An 18,541-nucleotide genomic window follows, 5' to 3' on the forward strand; every position below is an offset into this window, starting at 1 on the left:
TTCACAGTCATCCAGTGTAGTTACTCCTGTGATGACTCCATTTTCCCAAGGAAGAAACTGAGGAAGTTTCTTAATATTTATTTTTCAGTTTTCGGTGGACACAACATCTTTGTTGGTATGTGGTGCTGAGGATCGAACCCGGGCCGCACACATGCCAGGCGAGCGCGCTACCGCTTGAGCCACATCCCCAGCCCCTAAATAAAGATATTAAAAAATAAAAGAAAAAAAGAATGCTGCAATAACTCTTAAAAAAAAAAATCTGAGATCCCACTAAGGTCAATGACTTTTTCCAAGGGTGGCGTCCTCCAGATATCTGGAGACCTACTAGCTATCTACCCTGTTTTTCTCCCCCCCTTTTTTTTTTCATAGTACCAGAGATTGAACCCAAGGGAACTTAACCAGTGAGGAACATCCCCAGCCCTTTTTATTTTTGGACAGGTTCTCATTAAGTTGCTTAGAGACTCACTAAAATTGCGGAAGCTGGCAATTTTTTTTTTTTTAAAGTCTAATTTTGCATCTTTTTTTTTTTTAAAAGAGAGAGTGAGAGAGGAGAGAGAGAGAGAGAGAATTTTTAATATTTATTTTTTAGTTCTCGGCGGACACAACATCTTTGTTGGTATGTGGTGCTGAGGATCGAACCCGGGCCGTACGCATGCCAGACGAGCGCTCTACCGCTTGAGCCACATCCCCAGAGGAAGCTGGCAATTTTAAGGGGTGATCCTCCTATCTCAACCTCTGGAGTTGTTGAAATTATAGGCTTGCACCACCATGCCCAGCCCTAAATCTCTTCTCTAGGCCAAGGGCATATCTGAGGTATGCTAATCTACTAATCCCAGAAAAAAAAAAAAAAAAAAAAAATATATATATATATATATATCAAAAGATGTTGTTAACTAAGCTGTGAAAATTCAGGCAATTAACTCTTCCGGGACCCCAGCTTTTCACCCTATACAAGGTAAAATCTCAGCCTTGCTCCATGCTTCAGAGCAACATTGAAATAGGTTTTAAGTGCATGAAATGTCACGTGTAAGCTGGGAAGAATTTACACATATTAATATGCTTATCCCTTAGATTGGCTTGAAAGACAAGCACACCATGTAACATCCATTTACAGACCACATCTCTCTCATATATATAAAAAAGATGGGGTGTGGGCTGGGGATGTGGCTCAAGTGGTAGCGCGCTCGCCTGGCATGCGTGAGGCCCGGGTTCGATCCTCAGCACCACGTAGAAAGAAAGATGTTGTGTCCGCCGAAAACTAAAAAATAAACATTAAAAAATTCTCTCTCTCTCTTTAAAAACAAAAACAAAAACGGGGTGCTATACCTCCACTCAGAATAAAAACAAACACAATTACTTATTAAGCATCTGCTCTGTGCCAAGCACTTTCTGTGTCCATTCTGAATTCCCACTCCCAACCGTGTAAGGTAATTGCTATTCCTGCCTTACGCACGCACGTAGAAAATGAAGGTCACTGAGTTAAGTCAGAAGTGATATACCTACTAGTGGTGAACTGAAAGCAAGCTCATGTCTGTCCCTTCCTGGATGGGCCATATCTAATGGATTCTGCCACCTCTAGATTCAGAGCCAGTTCCTCTTCCCTCCCACTGTTCTCTTTTTCCCAGAACTTGGTTCAGTCCAAGTACTCACAGTCCAACTGCCCAACCCAGCTCCACCACTTACCTACTGGGACCCTGGACAGGTCATTTCATCTCCCAAGCCTTAGTTTCACTACAGTGAATACACACATCAATTTCAGTGTTCCTTTTCTCTGGACACTTCCAGAAGCAGAACTCAGATTTTTCTGATTACAAACACAGTTTAAGGCCTAACTCACCTGGGCCTTTGGCATCATTTTTTTTTTTTGATAGTTGTAGATTGTCAGCATGCTTTTATTTATTTACATTTTTATGTGGTGCTAAGGATCGAACCTAGCACCTCACATGGTAGGCAAGTGCTCTGCCACTGAGCCCCAGCTCCATCCCAGCCTTTGGCATCTTTGGCATTCCAGAACACCCCCCTACACACACACTTTTGGGGGTTTCTTTGGTACTGGGGAGTCAACATACCCCATAGGTATTTTACCACTAATCCATATCCCAGTGGTTTTGTTTTGTTTGATAAGTACTAGGGGCTAAATCCAGAGGCAATCTACCCCTGAGCTATATCCCCAGCTCTTTTATTTTTTAATTTTCAGACAAGATCTTGTTAAGTTGCTGAAGGTCTTGCTAAATTGCTGAAGCTGGCCTCAAACTTGTAATCCTCTTGCCTTAGCCTCCCCAGTCACTGGGATTTATAGGCATGTGCCACTGAGCTCGGCTCCTTACCCCCTTCTAATGTATTCCAGCTGCTCCACAGTTACCTGCCCTCCTTTTAATGTTGGATAAGTCATTCTAAAAACTTTCATTATCCTACTTTTACAGGTAAGAATGTGAAAGACTGCTTTGGGAAAACCTCCCATCCCTCTGAAATCCCTTCTGTTTATGGAGTCCTTGTAGTGAGATCTCATTTATTTATTTGAACTCTACATAATTCAGAAACTGCCTTTCTCAGGGCACCAAACATGATGAACTTCCTTGGCCAGTAAAAATTCTAAAGGGACCTGCCACACGGGCTTTGCAAATGCTAGCTAATTCTTCTGTTTGGAATGTTCTCTGTCTATCGCCATTCCCAGTCTGCCCTTTGTTTTTGTTTAGGTAACTTCAGTTGATCCTTCAAACTTCAAACACACTTCACATTCTCAGGGAATTCTTCCCTGACTTCCCAGCCCCATCAGAGGTTCCTATCATATATGCCCACTTATCTTTTTCTGACATTCATTCGTGAGATTATAGCGGTGTCCACTAGTTTGTAAGGCCCACTCAGGGGAGGGATCATGTTTATTCACAATTCCCCATGCCCAAACACAAATGATACACAGGTTAACCAAGGAATGCTGCTTTGACTTGCCACCCAGCCCTTCTTTACTGTGCAGGATTAAACACAGAGGAGGTCCAGCCAACCTCAGGTGAGCAAACAGTCAACAAGACAAATCAATAATTTACCAGGGTTACGTGCTCTTGGTTAGAGTGTACAGAGATTCAACATTGGTGAGAGACAATTAGGCAATACTTATTAAAACGTAAAATGTTTGTGCCTTTTGACTATCTTTCCCTTTTCCTAGAAGTTATCTTACTAAAATGTTCAAATAAATGAGCCAAGAGACAGGCAAGGACATTATCTACAGCATTTTTTCAAAAAACATTTTTACTGGGGATGTGGCTCAAGAGGTAGCACGCTCGCCTGGCATGTGCGGGGCACTGGATTCGATCCTCAGTACCACATAAAAGTAAAATAAAGATGTTGTGTCCACCGAAAACTAAAGAATAAATATTAAAAAATCTCTCTCTTTAAAAAATTTTTTTTTTAGTTGTAGATGGATACAATACCTTTATTTTATTTATTTGGTTTTTATGTGGTGGTGGAGATCAAATCCAGTGCCTCACACGTGCTAGGCAAGCGTGCTCTACTACTGAGCTATAGCTCTAGCCCCCTACAGAATTTTTTTTTGGGGGGGATACCAGGGATTGAACTCAGGGGCACTCAGCCATTGAGCTACACCCTCAGCCCTATTTTGTATTTTATTTAGAGACACAGTCTGAGTAGCTTAGTGCCTTGCTTTTGCTGAAGCTACTCTGAACTCATGATCCTCCTCCCTCAGCCTCCCGAGCTGCTGTATGCATACGCCACTGTGCCCAGCTACAGCATTACTTTTAAGAGAACAACTCAACTGCCCATAAGTAGAAAACTGATTAAATAAATTCTGGCTCATCCACCATGGAGTGTCAATATACAGCTGTTTGTGTTTTGCTTTCTTATAGTGCTAGGGATTGAACCCAGGGTCTCACACATGTTAGTCAAATTTTCAACCAGTGAGCAACATCCCTAGCCAACAGTTATTTAAGAAGAAGATAATTGGCTGGGGGTGTAGTGAGGCCCTGGGATCCATACCTGGGACCACAGAAGAAAAAAGATAGTGGTGATAGCTATTCAACAATACAAACGTAATTAACATCACTGAATGGAATACTTAAAAATGGTTAAAATATCACCAGGCACAGTGGGGAAACTGAGGCAGGAGGATCGCAAGTTTGAGGCCAGCATCAAAAACTTATCAAGGTGGCTGGGACTGTGGCTCAGCGGTAGGGCGCTCAGCTAGCATGTGTGAGGCCCTGGGTTCAATCCTCAGCACCACATAAAAATAAATAAATAAAATAAAGAGATTGTGTTCAAGTATAATTAAAAATTAAATATTAAAAAAAAGGGGGGACTGGAGTGGTGGCTCCGAGGTAGAGTGCTTGCCTGGCACATGTGAGGCCCTGGGTTCAATTCTCAGCACCACATACAAATAAATAAATTAAATAAAGGTCCATCAATGACTAAATAATATTAAAAAAAAAAAAAAAAACAACTTAGCAAGGCCCTAAGAAACTTAGCAAGACCCTGCTTAAATTTTTTTTTTTTTTTTTTAAGAGCTGGGAGGGCTGGGGATGCCATAGTGTGTGTGCGGCCTGGGTTCGATCCTCAGCACCGCATACAAAACAAAAATATTATGACCGCCGAAAACTAAAAAATAAATATTAAAAATTCTCTCTCTCTCTCTCTCTCCTTAAAAAAAAAAAAAAAAAAAGAGCTGGGAATGTAGCTCAGTGGTAAAATGCCCCTGGGTTCAATCCCTAGTACCAAAATCAAATAAATAAAATAAAATAAAATAAAAGGTGGGCTGGGATTATAGGTCAGTAGTGGAGTGCTTGCCTCTCAGATGTGAAGCACTGGGTTTGATACTCAGCATCACATAAAAATAAATAAACAAAATAAAGATATTGTGTCAAACTATAACTAAAAAATAGTTTAAAAAATAAACAGTTAAAATGTCAAGGCTGGGGTTGTGTTTCAGTGGTACAGCACTTGCCTAGCGTGCATGAGGTACTGGGTTCAATCCTCAGCACCACATAAAAATAAAATGAAGTTATAAAAAAAAAAAAGGTTAAAATGTCAAATTTTATTCTTTTTCCATTATTAAAAAAATACAACATAATAAACCAATCTTTACTGGCAAGGAAACCTCCATGACACATCCAATAAAAATAATTAGTAAAACAATATTATAGTTATAAGCCCATTTAAGTGTAATAATATTAAACAAATATAAGTATATTTAGGAAAAAACATATTGAAATAATGTGCCTAAACTGTCCACAGCAATTATCTCTGGATTAGAATTATTGGTACTTTCACTTTCTATACTATTCATTTCTGTAACCCCACCCTTAACCCATTACTGGGGATTGAACTCAGCTCCACTACATCCCCAGCCCCCCACACCTTTTTATTTTTTGGGATACAGTCTCCTTAAGTTATCCAAACAAGCCTAGAACCTGTGATCCTCCTGCCTTGGTCTCCTAAAACACTTGGAATTCAGGCTGAGCCACTCTGGCTTTGAATAATTTTTAAATTTTGCATGATACAATATCTACTGTAATCAGAAAAAAGAATAAAGGAAACAAGCAAGTGCAGAAAGGCAAGCTACAGTGCAGAGTAGCAAGTTGTAGCAATTTGACAAAAACCTCAAGTATTTCAATTTTTTTTTGTTGTTGCTGTTGTTAATGTGCAAACCCTCTGTGCCAGCAAGTTAATTTAAAGGAATTTATCACTACTTAGGGAAAAACGGAAGATATGTACCCTGACAATAGCAGGATCTGGTTACCAACACTTCAATGTGGAGATCTAACTTAGCATTACTAATAGCAGGACAGACTGGCACTGGTGCCTCCAAGTGGCATAGCATCATAGGAAGAATTCTTGCCAAAAATGTTTGATCTCAATCTTAGTGAGCTCTAGGAACTTACATCCAAAGCAGGGGACGAAAAGAATAATTAAACCCACGATGTGCACATTCTACAAGAGAACTGGCCTGATAAAACTGAAAAAAAAAAAAAAAAAAATCAGTATCATAGGAAAAAACAAAAGGTGCTACTCTAGATAAAGAGAAAACAAAAAGGTAAAACCAATGCAATGTACAATTTTTAAAAATTAGATTATAATTTGAAAAAAGACAGCTACCACAGACATTTTGGAAGAAATTAAGAATGCAGTCCGAGGGACTGGGGTTGTGGCTCAGTGATAGAGCACTCACCTAGCACATGTGAGGCACTGAGCTTGATCCTAGGTACCACATAAAAATAAATAAATAAAATAAAGGTATTGTGTCCATCTACAATTAAAAAACATATTTTAAAAAAAAGAATGAGAATGCAGTCTGCATATGTGGTGGCACACACCTGTAATCCCATCAGCTTGGGAGGCTAAGGCAAAGGGCTGCAAGTTCAAAGCCAGCCTCAGCAATTTAGGAAGGCCCTAAGTAATTCAACCAGATTCTATCTAAATTTTAAAAGCGGATGTGGGGAGGCTGGGATATGGCTCAGTGGTTAAAGGACACCTCACCCCCTGGGTTCAATCCCCAGTACCCAAAAAAAAGAAAGAAAGAAAGAAAATTATTATTTTCCTACGTCAGGTAATACTATTGTGGTTACACAGATAACTGACTTTGGTGTTCTTTTGTTTATTGCAGTCCTGGGGATCAAAATCGATGCCTTGCCATGCTAGTCAAGTGCTCTACCACTGAGTTATACTCTCAAAGTTTGACTTATTCTTTTTCTGTTTTTGGTGCCAGGGATTGAACCCAGGGGCACTCAACCACTGAGCCACATCTACAGCCCTTTTTTTTTTTTTGTATTTTATTTAGAGATAGGATCTCATTGAGTTGCTTAGGGCCTCACTAAATTGCTGAGTCTGGCTTTGAACTCATGATCCTCCTGCCTTAGCCTCCTGAGCCCTGGGATTTCAGGCGTGTGCCATGGCACCTGGCCCCTTCTTTTTTTTTTTTTTTTTTTGTGCTGGGGATTGAACCCAGGGACTTGTGCACATGAGGCATGCACTCTACCAACTGAGCTATATCCCCAGCCTTGACTTATTTCTTAAGAGATGAATGTTGAGGGGCTGAGGTTGTGGCTCAGAGGTAGGGTGCTCGCCTACAATGCGTGAGGCACCCAATTCTATCCTCAGCACCACATAAAAATAAAGATATTGTGTCCACCTATAACTTATTTTATTTTATTTTTTTTTATTTTTTAAAAACCCAGCTTCTCTTTTTTTTTTTAAGAGAGAGTGAGAGAGGAGAGAGAGAGAGAGAGAGAGAGAGAGAATTTTTTAATATTTATTTTTTAGTTTTCGGCGGACACAACATCTTTGTTTGTACGCGGTGCTGAGGATCGAACCGGGCCGCACGCATGCCAGGCGAGCGCGCTACTGCTTGAGCCACATCCCCAGCCCAACTTATTTTAAAAAAAAGAGAGAGAGATGAATGTTGAAGCCAAGTACAGTAGTAAACATCTGTAATGTCAACAATTCTAGAGGCTAGTGCAGAAGGATTACAAGTTTGAGGCCAACCTCAGCTACTCAGACCCTGTCTCAAAATAAAAAATATAAAGGGCTAAGGATGGAGCTGGGCATGGTGGCACACACCTATAATCCCAAGAACTGGGGAGGCTGAAGGAGAAAGATCGCAAATTTAAAGTCAGCCTCAGCAACTTAGCAAGGCCCTCAACAACTTAATAAAACGTTGTCTTAAAAAAAACCAAATAGGGGTTGGGGATTTAGCTCAGTGGCAGAGCGCTTGCCTAGCAAGGCAAGCTCAAGGCCCTGGGTTCAGTCCTCAGCCCTGGGGGAAAAAACAAACAAAACAAATAAATAAAAGGTTTTGGGATGTAGCTCAGTGGTACAGTGTCTCTGGGTTCAATCTCTAATGGGGGGAAATTTGTTGTTGTTGTTTGGAAAATTTTGAGAAAAGAACTGGGGATATAGTTGAGTGACAGAGCACTCGCCTAGCAAGCTCAAAGGCCATTCCCAGCACCACAAAACAACAAAAGAGAGATGAATGCTCAAGTTTTCAGGGACAAGGTATTACAATACCTCTTCTTTTGAAATGATTCAGAAATAACAGTAAAAATACATAAGTTAAATAAGGCAAAACGTTAGCTGCTGAATTTAGATGGAAGGTTATCTAAGTTTATACCATTTTCAATTTTTCTTTATGTGTAAAAATTAATTTAAAAAAGGAAAGGAAAAATGAATATCACTGAGGTTTGAGGCCTTAGTAACTGAAAGAATGGAGCTGCTTTAAAGTGAAATGGGGATGGTACAGGAGGAGCAGTTTTTGAACAAGGTAAGACCAGGAGTTTCGTTATAGACACTGGCCTGATACCTATGTGCACATGTCAAGCAGGCAGCTGGGATTCTCACCCTTAGTCCCATCCTTCTAGAGCTCTGCTCATTAGATGGCTCATAAGGAATCAGATTATCAGAAGCAACATGACCCTGCATTACCAATTTTTTTTTTTTTTTTTAGTACTGAGACTGGACCCAGGGACACTACCACTGGGCCATTATCTTCAGTCCTTTTTAATTTTAACAAATTTGAGGTCAGCCTCACCAACTTGATGAGTCCCTACCTACCTCAAAATGAAAAATGAACAGGGCTAGGGATGAAGCTCAGTGGTGAAACACCCTTTGGTTCAATCGTAAGTACTAAAATACATAAAACGAGACAGGGATAGTCCCTGCCCTTGAAGAGCTTACTGTATGGGGGAGAAAATAGACATCCAGTGATGATCACTCAAGGGCTTATGTAGCAACTATGCAAAAGGAGTGCAATAAAAGCCAAATTAAGCAGCTATGACAACATGAAACTAGAGAATCTAAAAGTCAGGCAGTGGTGCGCTACTCAGAAAGCTGAAGCAGGAGGATTCCAAGTTCAAGGATAGCCTGGGCAACATAGGGAAATCCTATTTCAAAATAAAATTAAAAGGGCTGCAGATGTAGCTGTAGTGGAGCACTTGCCTAAGCATGTGTGAGGCCTCGGCTTTAATGAGGGGAGGGGGGGTGACTGAGAACTGAAACATAACTAGGAGTTAGCCAGGCTAACAAAATGGGGCTTAAGGGAAGGAGTCCAGGAAACCTTGCAGACAGAGAACAGCATATGCAATGGCCCCGTGGCCTTTACAAGAAAGCAGCTGTACCTGCAAAAAAAAAACCAGCTTGGCTATAGCGAGTGAACACAATACAGGGGAAATGGCAGAAAAATAAGGCTAAAAAGATGAAAAGGAACCTGGTATCATGAAGGACCTTTTAGGTGTAGAAAAGCTACACCATGGCACCCTAACAACTTTGCCGCAGTTTTTACAAGCCATAGTGGCTGAGGATGGGAGGCCTCTGAGGAGAGCTGGAGGCCCTGGGTTCCATCCCCAGCACCACAAAAAAACAACAAAAAGTCACAGAATCTTCAAGTTAGGTGTGCAGAAGCTACAAATCATTCAAAATAGTAGGAAGTAAGAGACAAAAGTAGGAAATGGTGGGAGGTCAGGCCTGAAACCCAACAGGGCCCAGGAGGGTGCAGCTTACTATCCTAAATCCTCAACTATAACCTGGGCTTTACAAGAGGCAATGTAGCGTAGAGGACAGAACTTCCATCTAACTTCAAAACCCACATCTACCATTCACTAGCTATGTGACCTCCAGCAGGTTTTAAACTAAGTTTCTCATTTAGAAAAAAGGAGGGCTGTAGCTGTAATTCAGTGAAAGCACACTTGCCTCACACGGTGAAGCACTGGGTTTGATCCTCAACACCACATAATAAATAAATAAATAAATAAATAAAAGAAAGAAAGAAAAAGGGGCTGGGGTTGTGGCTCAGCAGTAGAGTGCTCTCCTAGCACATGCGAGGCCCTCGGTTGGATCATCGGCACCACATAAAAATAAATAAATAGAATAAAGGTACTATGTCCAAATACAACTAAAAAATATTTTTTTCAAAAAAAAGAAAGAAAAAGGGAGTAATCTCTGTAGTATTTTATGAGGAATGAAATGACATAAATTTTATTCTGAGTGTTACTATGAAGTATAAAATAACAATAGGAATGGGCTCCCAAAGAAGAGCAATTATTATGTAAAATGCTACAAGCAGATACTTTTTAAAAATAACACTACGGGTTCTTTCCTTCATTATAAATAGTAGGACATGAAGAAAAATTTACACATAAAACACCCAGTTTTATAGACTACCTAAAGCCCATCCAGGGACACCCCTCACCCCGTCCCCTCAAACTAGACTCCCTGGTGCCAGGTACCCAGGGAGCACTTAACATTCAGTGACTCCAAGTGGCACCAACTACTAATGCGTTGTGCACCTACACCTGGCTTGATGGAAGAATTCTGTCTATTCTGTCATGACTGGCTTAGGCGAGCAATGCCTGTTAGGGAGCCATGTGGACACCAGCATATACAGCAAGCTAAGGAGCGAAAGATGGCTGAGCTGTCAAAATAGGCTGGGCTCCTAGAGGAGGCCAGGTCTCTTGAGACAACTGCTTCAGTAGATACTGAGAAATCACCAAGCACCTGTCAGAGTACATTGTGAAATGCTTCAAAACAAGTGACAACTTACAGAAATGGCACATGTTCTGGGGCTGGGGTTGTGGCTCAGCAGTAGAGTGCTCACCTCGCACGTGCTGGACCCTGGGTTCGATCCTCAGCACCACATAAAAATAAATGAATAAAATAAAGGTATTGTGTCCAACTACAACTAAAAAATAAATTAAAAAAGAAAAAAATGGCACATGTTCTAGATCTGAAGGATCTCCCTAGAATCTCAGTTCCCCTAGCTGTGGGACTTCAGACAAGATTCTTGATCTAAATTTCAATTTCCTCTTCTGTGACATGGAAGCGAAATGGCAGAGACTTTGTGAGGATTAGAAACATATGGCTTGGGCTGGGGATGTGGCTCAAGCGGTAGCGTGCTTGCCTGGCATGCGTGCGGCCTGGATTCGATCCTCAGCACTAATACAAAGAAAGATGTTGTGTCCACTGAAAACTAAAAAATGAATATTAAAATTCTCAAAAAAAAAGAAAGAAACATATGGCTTGTAACTACAGAGAAAAAAGTCTAGGATGATCAGTGGTTGCCTCTGGGAACTGGGATAAAGAGAAGGAAGAGGACATTTATGAACACACTGCATTGTGTATGTAAGGAAAAAACATGCAAAAAGCATAGAGCTTGGAAGCTGGGCTCCTGACAGGCATGGCTAAATGTGAGCTGCTGTTACCCACCCGTCCTGGGAGAATGAGCTGCTGCTTATGAACATACTGCCTGCCTGTGCACTGGAGAAGGGCTTACAGGCTTTTTTCCCACTATGCCTTCACTTCTCCCTTCCCACCCCAAATCACAGCCCCAGAACAGATACCAAGTGCCAACCTGGCACATCTTGGAATTGAAAAGGAACTGTCCACCATTCAATACCAACCTTCTGTACCAACCTCTGCACCATCTTTAATGGTGGGGAACTTTCTACCCTATGAGGCAGCCCACTTCACCAAGATGACTTCAGGGACTCAAAAGATGTCAGACCCCTGATTCTTCTAACTATGACTCTCAGCAGCCTAACCGCCCAGTCTTTCCTGGCAGGGAAGCCTCAGGTGGGCTTCACAAGAATGCATGTCAATCAACGCCCTTCTGAGGAGTGGCATCTTCCCACATGGCTGCAAGCTTCTCACAATTTCCTCCCATCCCCAGTAGGCAATGCCTGGCACCTCTTCTAAGAATTCCAAGCTAAACAATTCCCTCCCACCAGCAGTAAATCAGCTAGCTTGGTTGCTATGCAACTGGCAGGAACAAAAGTGGTACTGTCCTCTTCAGAGGTTTGGCAAGGGGACAAAGAGCCACGTCTCCCCCCAAGTCATACCCTCTAAATGGGTGCCAAAGATGGTAGGGGGTTCCTTAAAGGAACAGGATGATAGATTCACTCATCTGCCTAATTCTCTTTTGCTGCTGGCTTCAGCAACGGAGACTACAGCCAGCACATAGTGAACTGCATACAAATCCTGAACTGTGCTATGTTACAAAGGGCAGGCAGCAGCTCAGTACCAATACCCTTGAGAAGGGCATCGTCTGTGAGTTCCACAGGCAGTCTGTGAGTTTGATAAAGGAATAAAGCTGCCTCTGTGGGACCTGAACTCTGCCTCACTGGTATTTGGGGCAGGAGGCAACCACATCCCCAAAGATACACACCCAAATGGATCCAGGGCCAATTGAACTGTGTCCCTTATACTGAGCCTGCTCTACAGAGATCTGGCTTTTACTCCTTCCCCCAAAGGGAATGCTCTGGGGAAACAGTTTGGCTGAGTGGTAAAAAGTCTGGACTTTGCAGTCCAGCACATCTGCATTCAAAATCTGACTCTGCTGTACACTGTGACCTCAGATGAGCTCTTTAACCTCTATGGGCCTTGGTTTCATCATTATGAAAACAAGTCTGTTTTCATAAGGTTGTTGTGAAGGATAAAGGATGCAACACTTGTAAAACAAGACCTAGTTCTGTCGGGGCTGGGGATGTGGCTCAAGCGGTAGCGCGCTCGCCTGGCATGCGTGCGGCCCAGGTCCGATCCTCAGCACCACATACCAACAAAGATGTTGTGTCCGCCGAGAACTAAAAAATAAATATTAAAAATTCTCTCTCTCTCTCTCTCTCTCTCCTCTCTCACTCTCTTAAAAAAAAAATTAAAAAAAAAAAAAAAAAAGACCTAGTTCTGTGACTGGTGAAAGGGCCTGAACTCAATATGGGGCAGCTAATGTGGTTCCCGTTTCCCCAGGGCCTGGAACAGCAATTCATACACCAACCACAGCAGCAGGCAGACTAAACATCAACTACCACCATCCATGTGCCAGACAGAGCTGAGTCTGTGTTCAGGCGCCCCCAGCACATGTGCCCACCTCCTCCTGGCTTCAGTTATTTAAATGATTCTCCTTCACTGGCATAGGAGTCTCACATGCAGGGAGAGACTAAGCCAGCCCTGTAGCTCCCTCAGTCAATGCAGTCACAAAACAATGAATGCTTGTAAATAAATGGTAATAAGTGCACGCCTATAATCCCAGGGACTTAGGAGGCTGTCAGGAGTATGGCAAGTTTGAGGCCAGCCTCAGCAATTTAGCAAGGCCTTGTCTCAAAATTAAAAAAAAAAAAAAAAAAAAAAAAAGTGAAAAAAGGCTGGGAATGCAGCTCAGTGGTAAAGTGCCTTTGGGTTAAATTTCCAGAATGCCCCCAGACCCCCACCCCCAAAAAACCCAGCCGATTCATTTCTACTTTGTTTCCCAACTCTATCTTAGAGCAGTACCAAAAAGCTTTTCCTAAACAACTTGTTTGTTGAACCAAGAAATACTTTACCACTGAGTTATATCCCTAGCCCTTTTCGGGGGAGGAGAGGGAACACTGGAGATTGAACCCAGGGGCACCTTATCGCTAAGCCACATCCATAGGCCTTTTATATTTATTTTTATTTTGAGACAGAATCTTACTAAGTTGTTTAGGGTCTTGCTAAATTGCTGAGGCTGACCTCAAACTTGAAATCTTCCTGCTTCAGGTTCCTGAGCTGCTGGGATTAAAGGTATGCCCCACCGCGCCCAACACTTTTTCTTTTGAGACAGGGTCTCCTTAAATTCTTCAGGCTAGCCTTGAACTAACTTATGATCCTCCTTCTTCAGTCTCCCAAGTCACTAGGAATACAGGTGTGCAACAGCCCTGCCCTTTTTTTTTTTTTTTTTGGTACTGATTTTAACCCAGGGGTGCTTTACAACTGAGCTTATCTGTAGTCCTTTTTGAGACTGGGTCTCATTAAGTTGCAAAGGTCCTCCCTAAATTACTGAGGTTGGCCTCAAACTTGTAATCCTCCTGTCTCAACCTTCCAAATTGCTGGGATTATAGGCATGTCACTGTGCCTGCTTCCTCTCTTAACCCTCTATGGTCCATCATCCATATAGCAGCCTGAATGATTTTTCTCAAGCATAAATCAGATCATGTTACTCCCTACCTTAAAACTTTCCTGTGGATTTTCACTACATTTGAAGCAAAACCCAATTTCCATATGGAAACCTGCATGAGCCTAACTTCTTGCTCAGATCCTCCCATTCCTAAAGTCACCTCAACCACACTGATTTGCCTTATTCTTAACACACCGAGTTATTCTGGTTGTGTGTTCACCTATCTCAGGTACTTTGTATATGCTGTTCCTTTTAATTGAAACTTCTTCTCCCAAAATGCTGAATGGCTGCCTTCTTACCATGTAAACCTCAGTTCAAATGTCACCTTTACTGGCACTGCCCTGTTTCCTCTGGCATCTACTCTAACAACTGGCCAACTGGCTAGTTGTTGTTTTTCTTTTTATGTAGTACTGGGGATTGAACCCAGTCTCAGTGCATGCCAGGCTAACGCTCTACCACTGGGCCACATCCCTGACCTTTTTATTTTCAAGACAGAGTCTCACTAAGTTTTCCATGATGGCCACAAACTTGCAATTCTCCTGCCTCAGCCTCCCTAATACCTGGATTATAGGAGTGCACCACTGAGCCTGGCTCTTCCTTAATGCCCTACCCCCTACCCCATTTGGTACTGAGGAGTAAACCCAGTCCTTACTATTTGAAACAGGGTCTCAAAAAGTTGTTCAGGTTGGCCTGGAACTTGTAATCCTCCTGCTGAGCCTCTTGAGTCACTGGGATTTCAGGCGTGCATCATAGCACCAGGTTCTATTTTATCTTCCCTATAGCATTCTGTAGCTACAATTTTCTTGTTTTTTGTTTTTTTTTTTTTAACTTGGTTATTTTCTGTCTCCCCTCAACCTCTGGAGTAATTTGGGCTATAGGCATGTGTCACCTTGCCCAAATTATTCCCCCTCTTTGGTCCCTGCATTCCAATGGTATAGGGCAGTTCTAGGCATTTAGGAGCAATTTGTTCCAAGGCAATGGTGTGCTGCCCTAGTCCCAGGATGAAGTCATTCCTTTTACCCAGGTTTGAGACTATAGGTTTGTTTACTAATTCATTCATTCATTTACTCAATTCAAATCAATATTTGATCCCAGGAAGGCATCCAAGTGAACATACAACCAGAATAACCTGTTTAAAATTCAAAGCAAGATCACTTAAAAAAAAAAAAAAAAGCGCAGCACTTCATAGAAAACTTCTGCCAAAGAAGTCAGACTTCTTTGTCATGAATTATTTATCCTAGATTTATATGCAAGAAGCTACAAGGTCATGAGAACCCAAACTCCAGTAACTTAAGGCAAAACCAAAGACCTGAGAAATTATCTGAAGTACCCAACCCCACCAAGCAGTGGCCCAAACCTGCAATCCCAGTGGCTGGGGAGGCTGAAGCAAGAGGACTTAGAATTCAAAGCAAGCCTCAGCAACTCAGCAAGATCCTGTCTCTACATAAAATATAAAAAAGGTCTGGAGATGTGGCTCAGTGGTGAAGCACCCTGGGTTTAATCCCTGGTACAAAAAAAAAAAAAAAAAAAGTTGAAGTGCCCAACCCCTCTTATCCATATGATATGCATAAAAAATAAATACTGAAAACCAGAAATAAACATGACTTTTCAAAGAATCACACTTTGCATTTTCCCCAGTTTCTAATCGTTCTACCTGGTAACAGGTACTGTCAAACAACAGTGTATGTACAATTTAGCACTGTTCTCAAGTTTATGATAATAATAATCAATAATGCCTTGGTCCAAGGCTGAATCTTGATGCCAAAGGAAGTTTCAGCTGCTGGCCCTCAGGCTTTCAAATCAGCAATGGCAGATCCAAATCACATCTGCCATTACCAGTGATATGGCCCTATGCAAATTTATCTAATTTAATAAGTATAACACACTTAAAAGGTGCTAGGCAAGGTTCTAAATACTCTGCAACTATTATGTGACTAAAACAGAGATACTATTATTATGATATCTTACAGATGAGCAAATAGGCTCAGAGAAGTTAAGTACCTTGCTCTAAGTCACAGTTACTCAGTATTAAAGCCAGGATTCAAACTTTGGCGGGTCTGATGCCAGAATCCATACCATTAACCATTCTATTGGCTCTTCACTAATCCTTTTTCATCCATAAAGCAGGGATAATAGTATGCATTATCCCAGAGTCATGCACTATTACTGGCACTCAGTAATGTAGATGTTAGCTACTCATAGTGGTAGTAGTAAGAGCCATCATTCTATCATCTATCATCACCTTTGGTCCAGCCAAAAGCAAAAGAAAAATATTTTGGCTAAGAAAGATTTCTGAGACCCTCTGCAGTATGATACATTAGAATATAGTAGACACTTGCATGAGATCAGGGATTGTCTTTGCTTACCAGTGTTTCCAGGGTAAGCAGTGGGTGCTCAGGAAATATGTGGAAAAATGGGAATAAAATGACTCCATCATTGAGTTCTGCAGAAAAGACTACTAAGGTGATAATTACCACTTCTCAAATATCTGAAATATTTCTGAGTATCTAAACAAAGAGGTAAATGTAAGAGATTCTCAATAGACAAGTACTAGCTGTCATTATGTTTCTACTGGGTCGCAGTGTGGTATAATGCAAAGAGCATAATGCTGTTCATCCATCTCCGCTGAATGAACATACAAGGAGACCTGGATTTTTTTTTAATATTTATTTTTTAGTTGTAGGTGGACACAATATATTTTATTTTTATGTGGTGCTGAAGACCGAATCAAACCCAGTGCCTCACACATGCTAGGCAAGCGCTCTACCTCTGGGCCACAACCAAAGCCCGAAACCTGGATTTTAATCCTGACTCTGCTACTGGAAATCACCCAGGCTCTCAAAGTCTTGGATTCTCCTTCTGTAAAACAGGATGAACTACATGATTGTAAATACATTCCACTTACTCATCATTTTGTGGCAATGCAAGTACACAGTTATCATCTGTTTAAATATTATCCTCAGCTGATAATGGACTCAGAAAGTTACATGCTGAAGGTCAAGGATCAAAAGCATGGAAGTACAGTCCAGATCTCTTTCCATACCACCATAATATTCATACTTTCCAATATCTTTTTCAGTTCAAAATGTTGACATTATGTCTTTCTTCCAAGCTCAATAAGTTATTTACTTGTCACATAATTTTGCCTAATTTCATTAAATCACATGACAGCAGAATCAGGAAAAAACAAATATTTTCACATCATTAACTTACAGAATCAAAAAACCTAAAGAGATAATTAAGTGCAAATCTTTTACCTTTGCTCAGAATTGGGACCAGAAATATTTTCAGATAAATTATTTTACTTTTTGGCTTAAATTTAAATAATATGAAAAATCACTTCAAATAACAATGCTTTTTCTGAGAGTATAGCATATAACTATTAATTCTATAATCAAAGCTATGCCACTTGATCCAAAGAAAATTCAAAATTAATCTTAAGAGGTTGACAAGGAATGTCTACAGGTAACTTTTTATTTTTATTAAGAAAACACACATTTGACATTGAAGTTTTGAATATACCACCTTCCGGGAGTTGTCAAGTTAGGAGTAAAAACCCACCTGACAGTTACACTCAACTTTCTATATGGCTCATAACAGGAGAGTCAAGGTCAAACTGCTAAGTCTCCTTACTCTCCCACCTAGTACTTGAAAAGCAACTAATTGTGAGCTCAAAATAGTCCATTCTGTACTCTTACAAATATAAATGACCCCACCCTGGCTCATAAAATTCTGAGGGCAGGCTGACACAAAGAAGGAGAACAGAGGGGCAGGAGGGTCAATGCTCAGGCCACAAAATAAGGGTGACAGTCTTTGAGAGCCAGAACTTTCACCGACTTTCTTGTAGTTTTATCACCTATCAATGGGAAAAATCATCTCACATCTATCTCACCAGACGATTATATGAATCAAATGATATTAGTAGTTATTAAAAACAGTTTTGGAATCTGGTACAACGGTGAGAAACATTACTATTTACTACGTCAGGGTCCCTGAAGAACACTCTCCTATTCGTGACTCCGTGTTCCGCAAGGTCCTCAAAAGACAATATAAAGAACTAGCTTCTCCTGCCTCCAGGCCAGATGGCAATTGTGGATGCCCCTGGCTTGCAAGTATCTGTTGCTGAGAGATGAAGGCTTCAGGCACTTGGTGTACAGGGCTCAACAACCACCGCGCCCCCCAGTCACCTTGTCCTCACCTTGAGGAACAGAAAGACACCCTAAGGGAGAGGGAAGTGCGGTCCTCAGAAAGGAAAAAGAGGTGCCTCCACTCTTCATCAGGCCATCACAGGTTATAGCCACATTTTCCCCGGGGCGGGGACATGGCCAGGGAGCTGACGATGCCGGGGACGCCTTGACCTAGGGCAACGAGAAGCGGGCACGGCTCTGGGCCCACAACAGCGACGGGTACACGGGAAGTCGGCCCCAGGTCCGGCCCGCCTTGCCTTGCCTCGCCCATCGCCACAGGCACAGGAGGAAGCACCCCGCCCCCGTGAACCCAGAGAGCCCGAGCTCGCTCACCTGCAGCCGGGTCACCAGTAGGCTGTAAGGCGCCATTTTGTGCACTGACAAAGATGAGGTCGCGTAAAAGTGACGTGGAACACAGCTTATTTAAAGCCGTGCTGGGGGCGTGGCTTCGAGA

General features: G+C 41.8%; 1 protein-coding gene across 1 annotated transcript in view; it reads right to left on the reverse strand.

The window, feature by feature from the left end:
* The window catches only part of Aco2 (aconitase 2), a 44,494-nt gene extending 25,970 nt beyond the window's left edge, over positions 1-18,524 (reverse strand). Inside the window, exon 1 of the mRNA XM_026405895.2 lies at positions 18,421-18,524. Coding sequence (XP_026261680.2) covers positions 18,421-18,456 — 36 coding nt within the window. The 5' untranslated portion in view covers positions 18,457-18,524. The remainder of the gene's footprint in view (positions 1-18,420) is intronic.
* Between the last annotated feature and the right edge of the window lie 17 nt (positions 18,525-18,541).

This window comes from Urocitellus parryii, chromosome 5 (genome assembly GCF_045843805.1).
Source record: "Urocitellus parryii isolate mUroPar1 chromosome 5, mUroPar1.hap1, whole genome shotgun sequence".
Taxonomy (NCBI): Eukaryota; Metazoa; Chordata; class Mammalia; order Rodentia; family Sciuridae; genus Urocitellus; species Urocitellus parryii.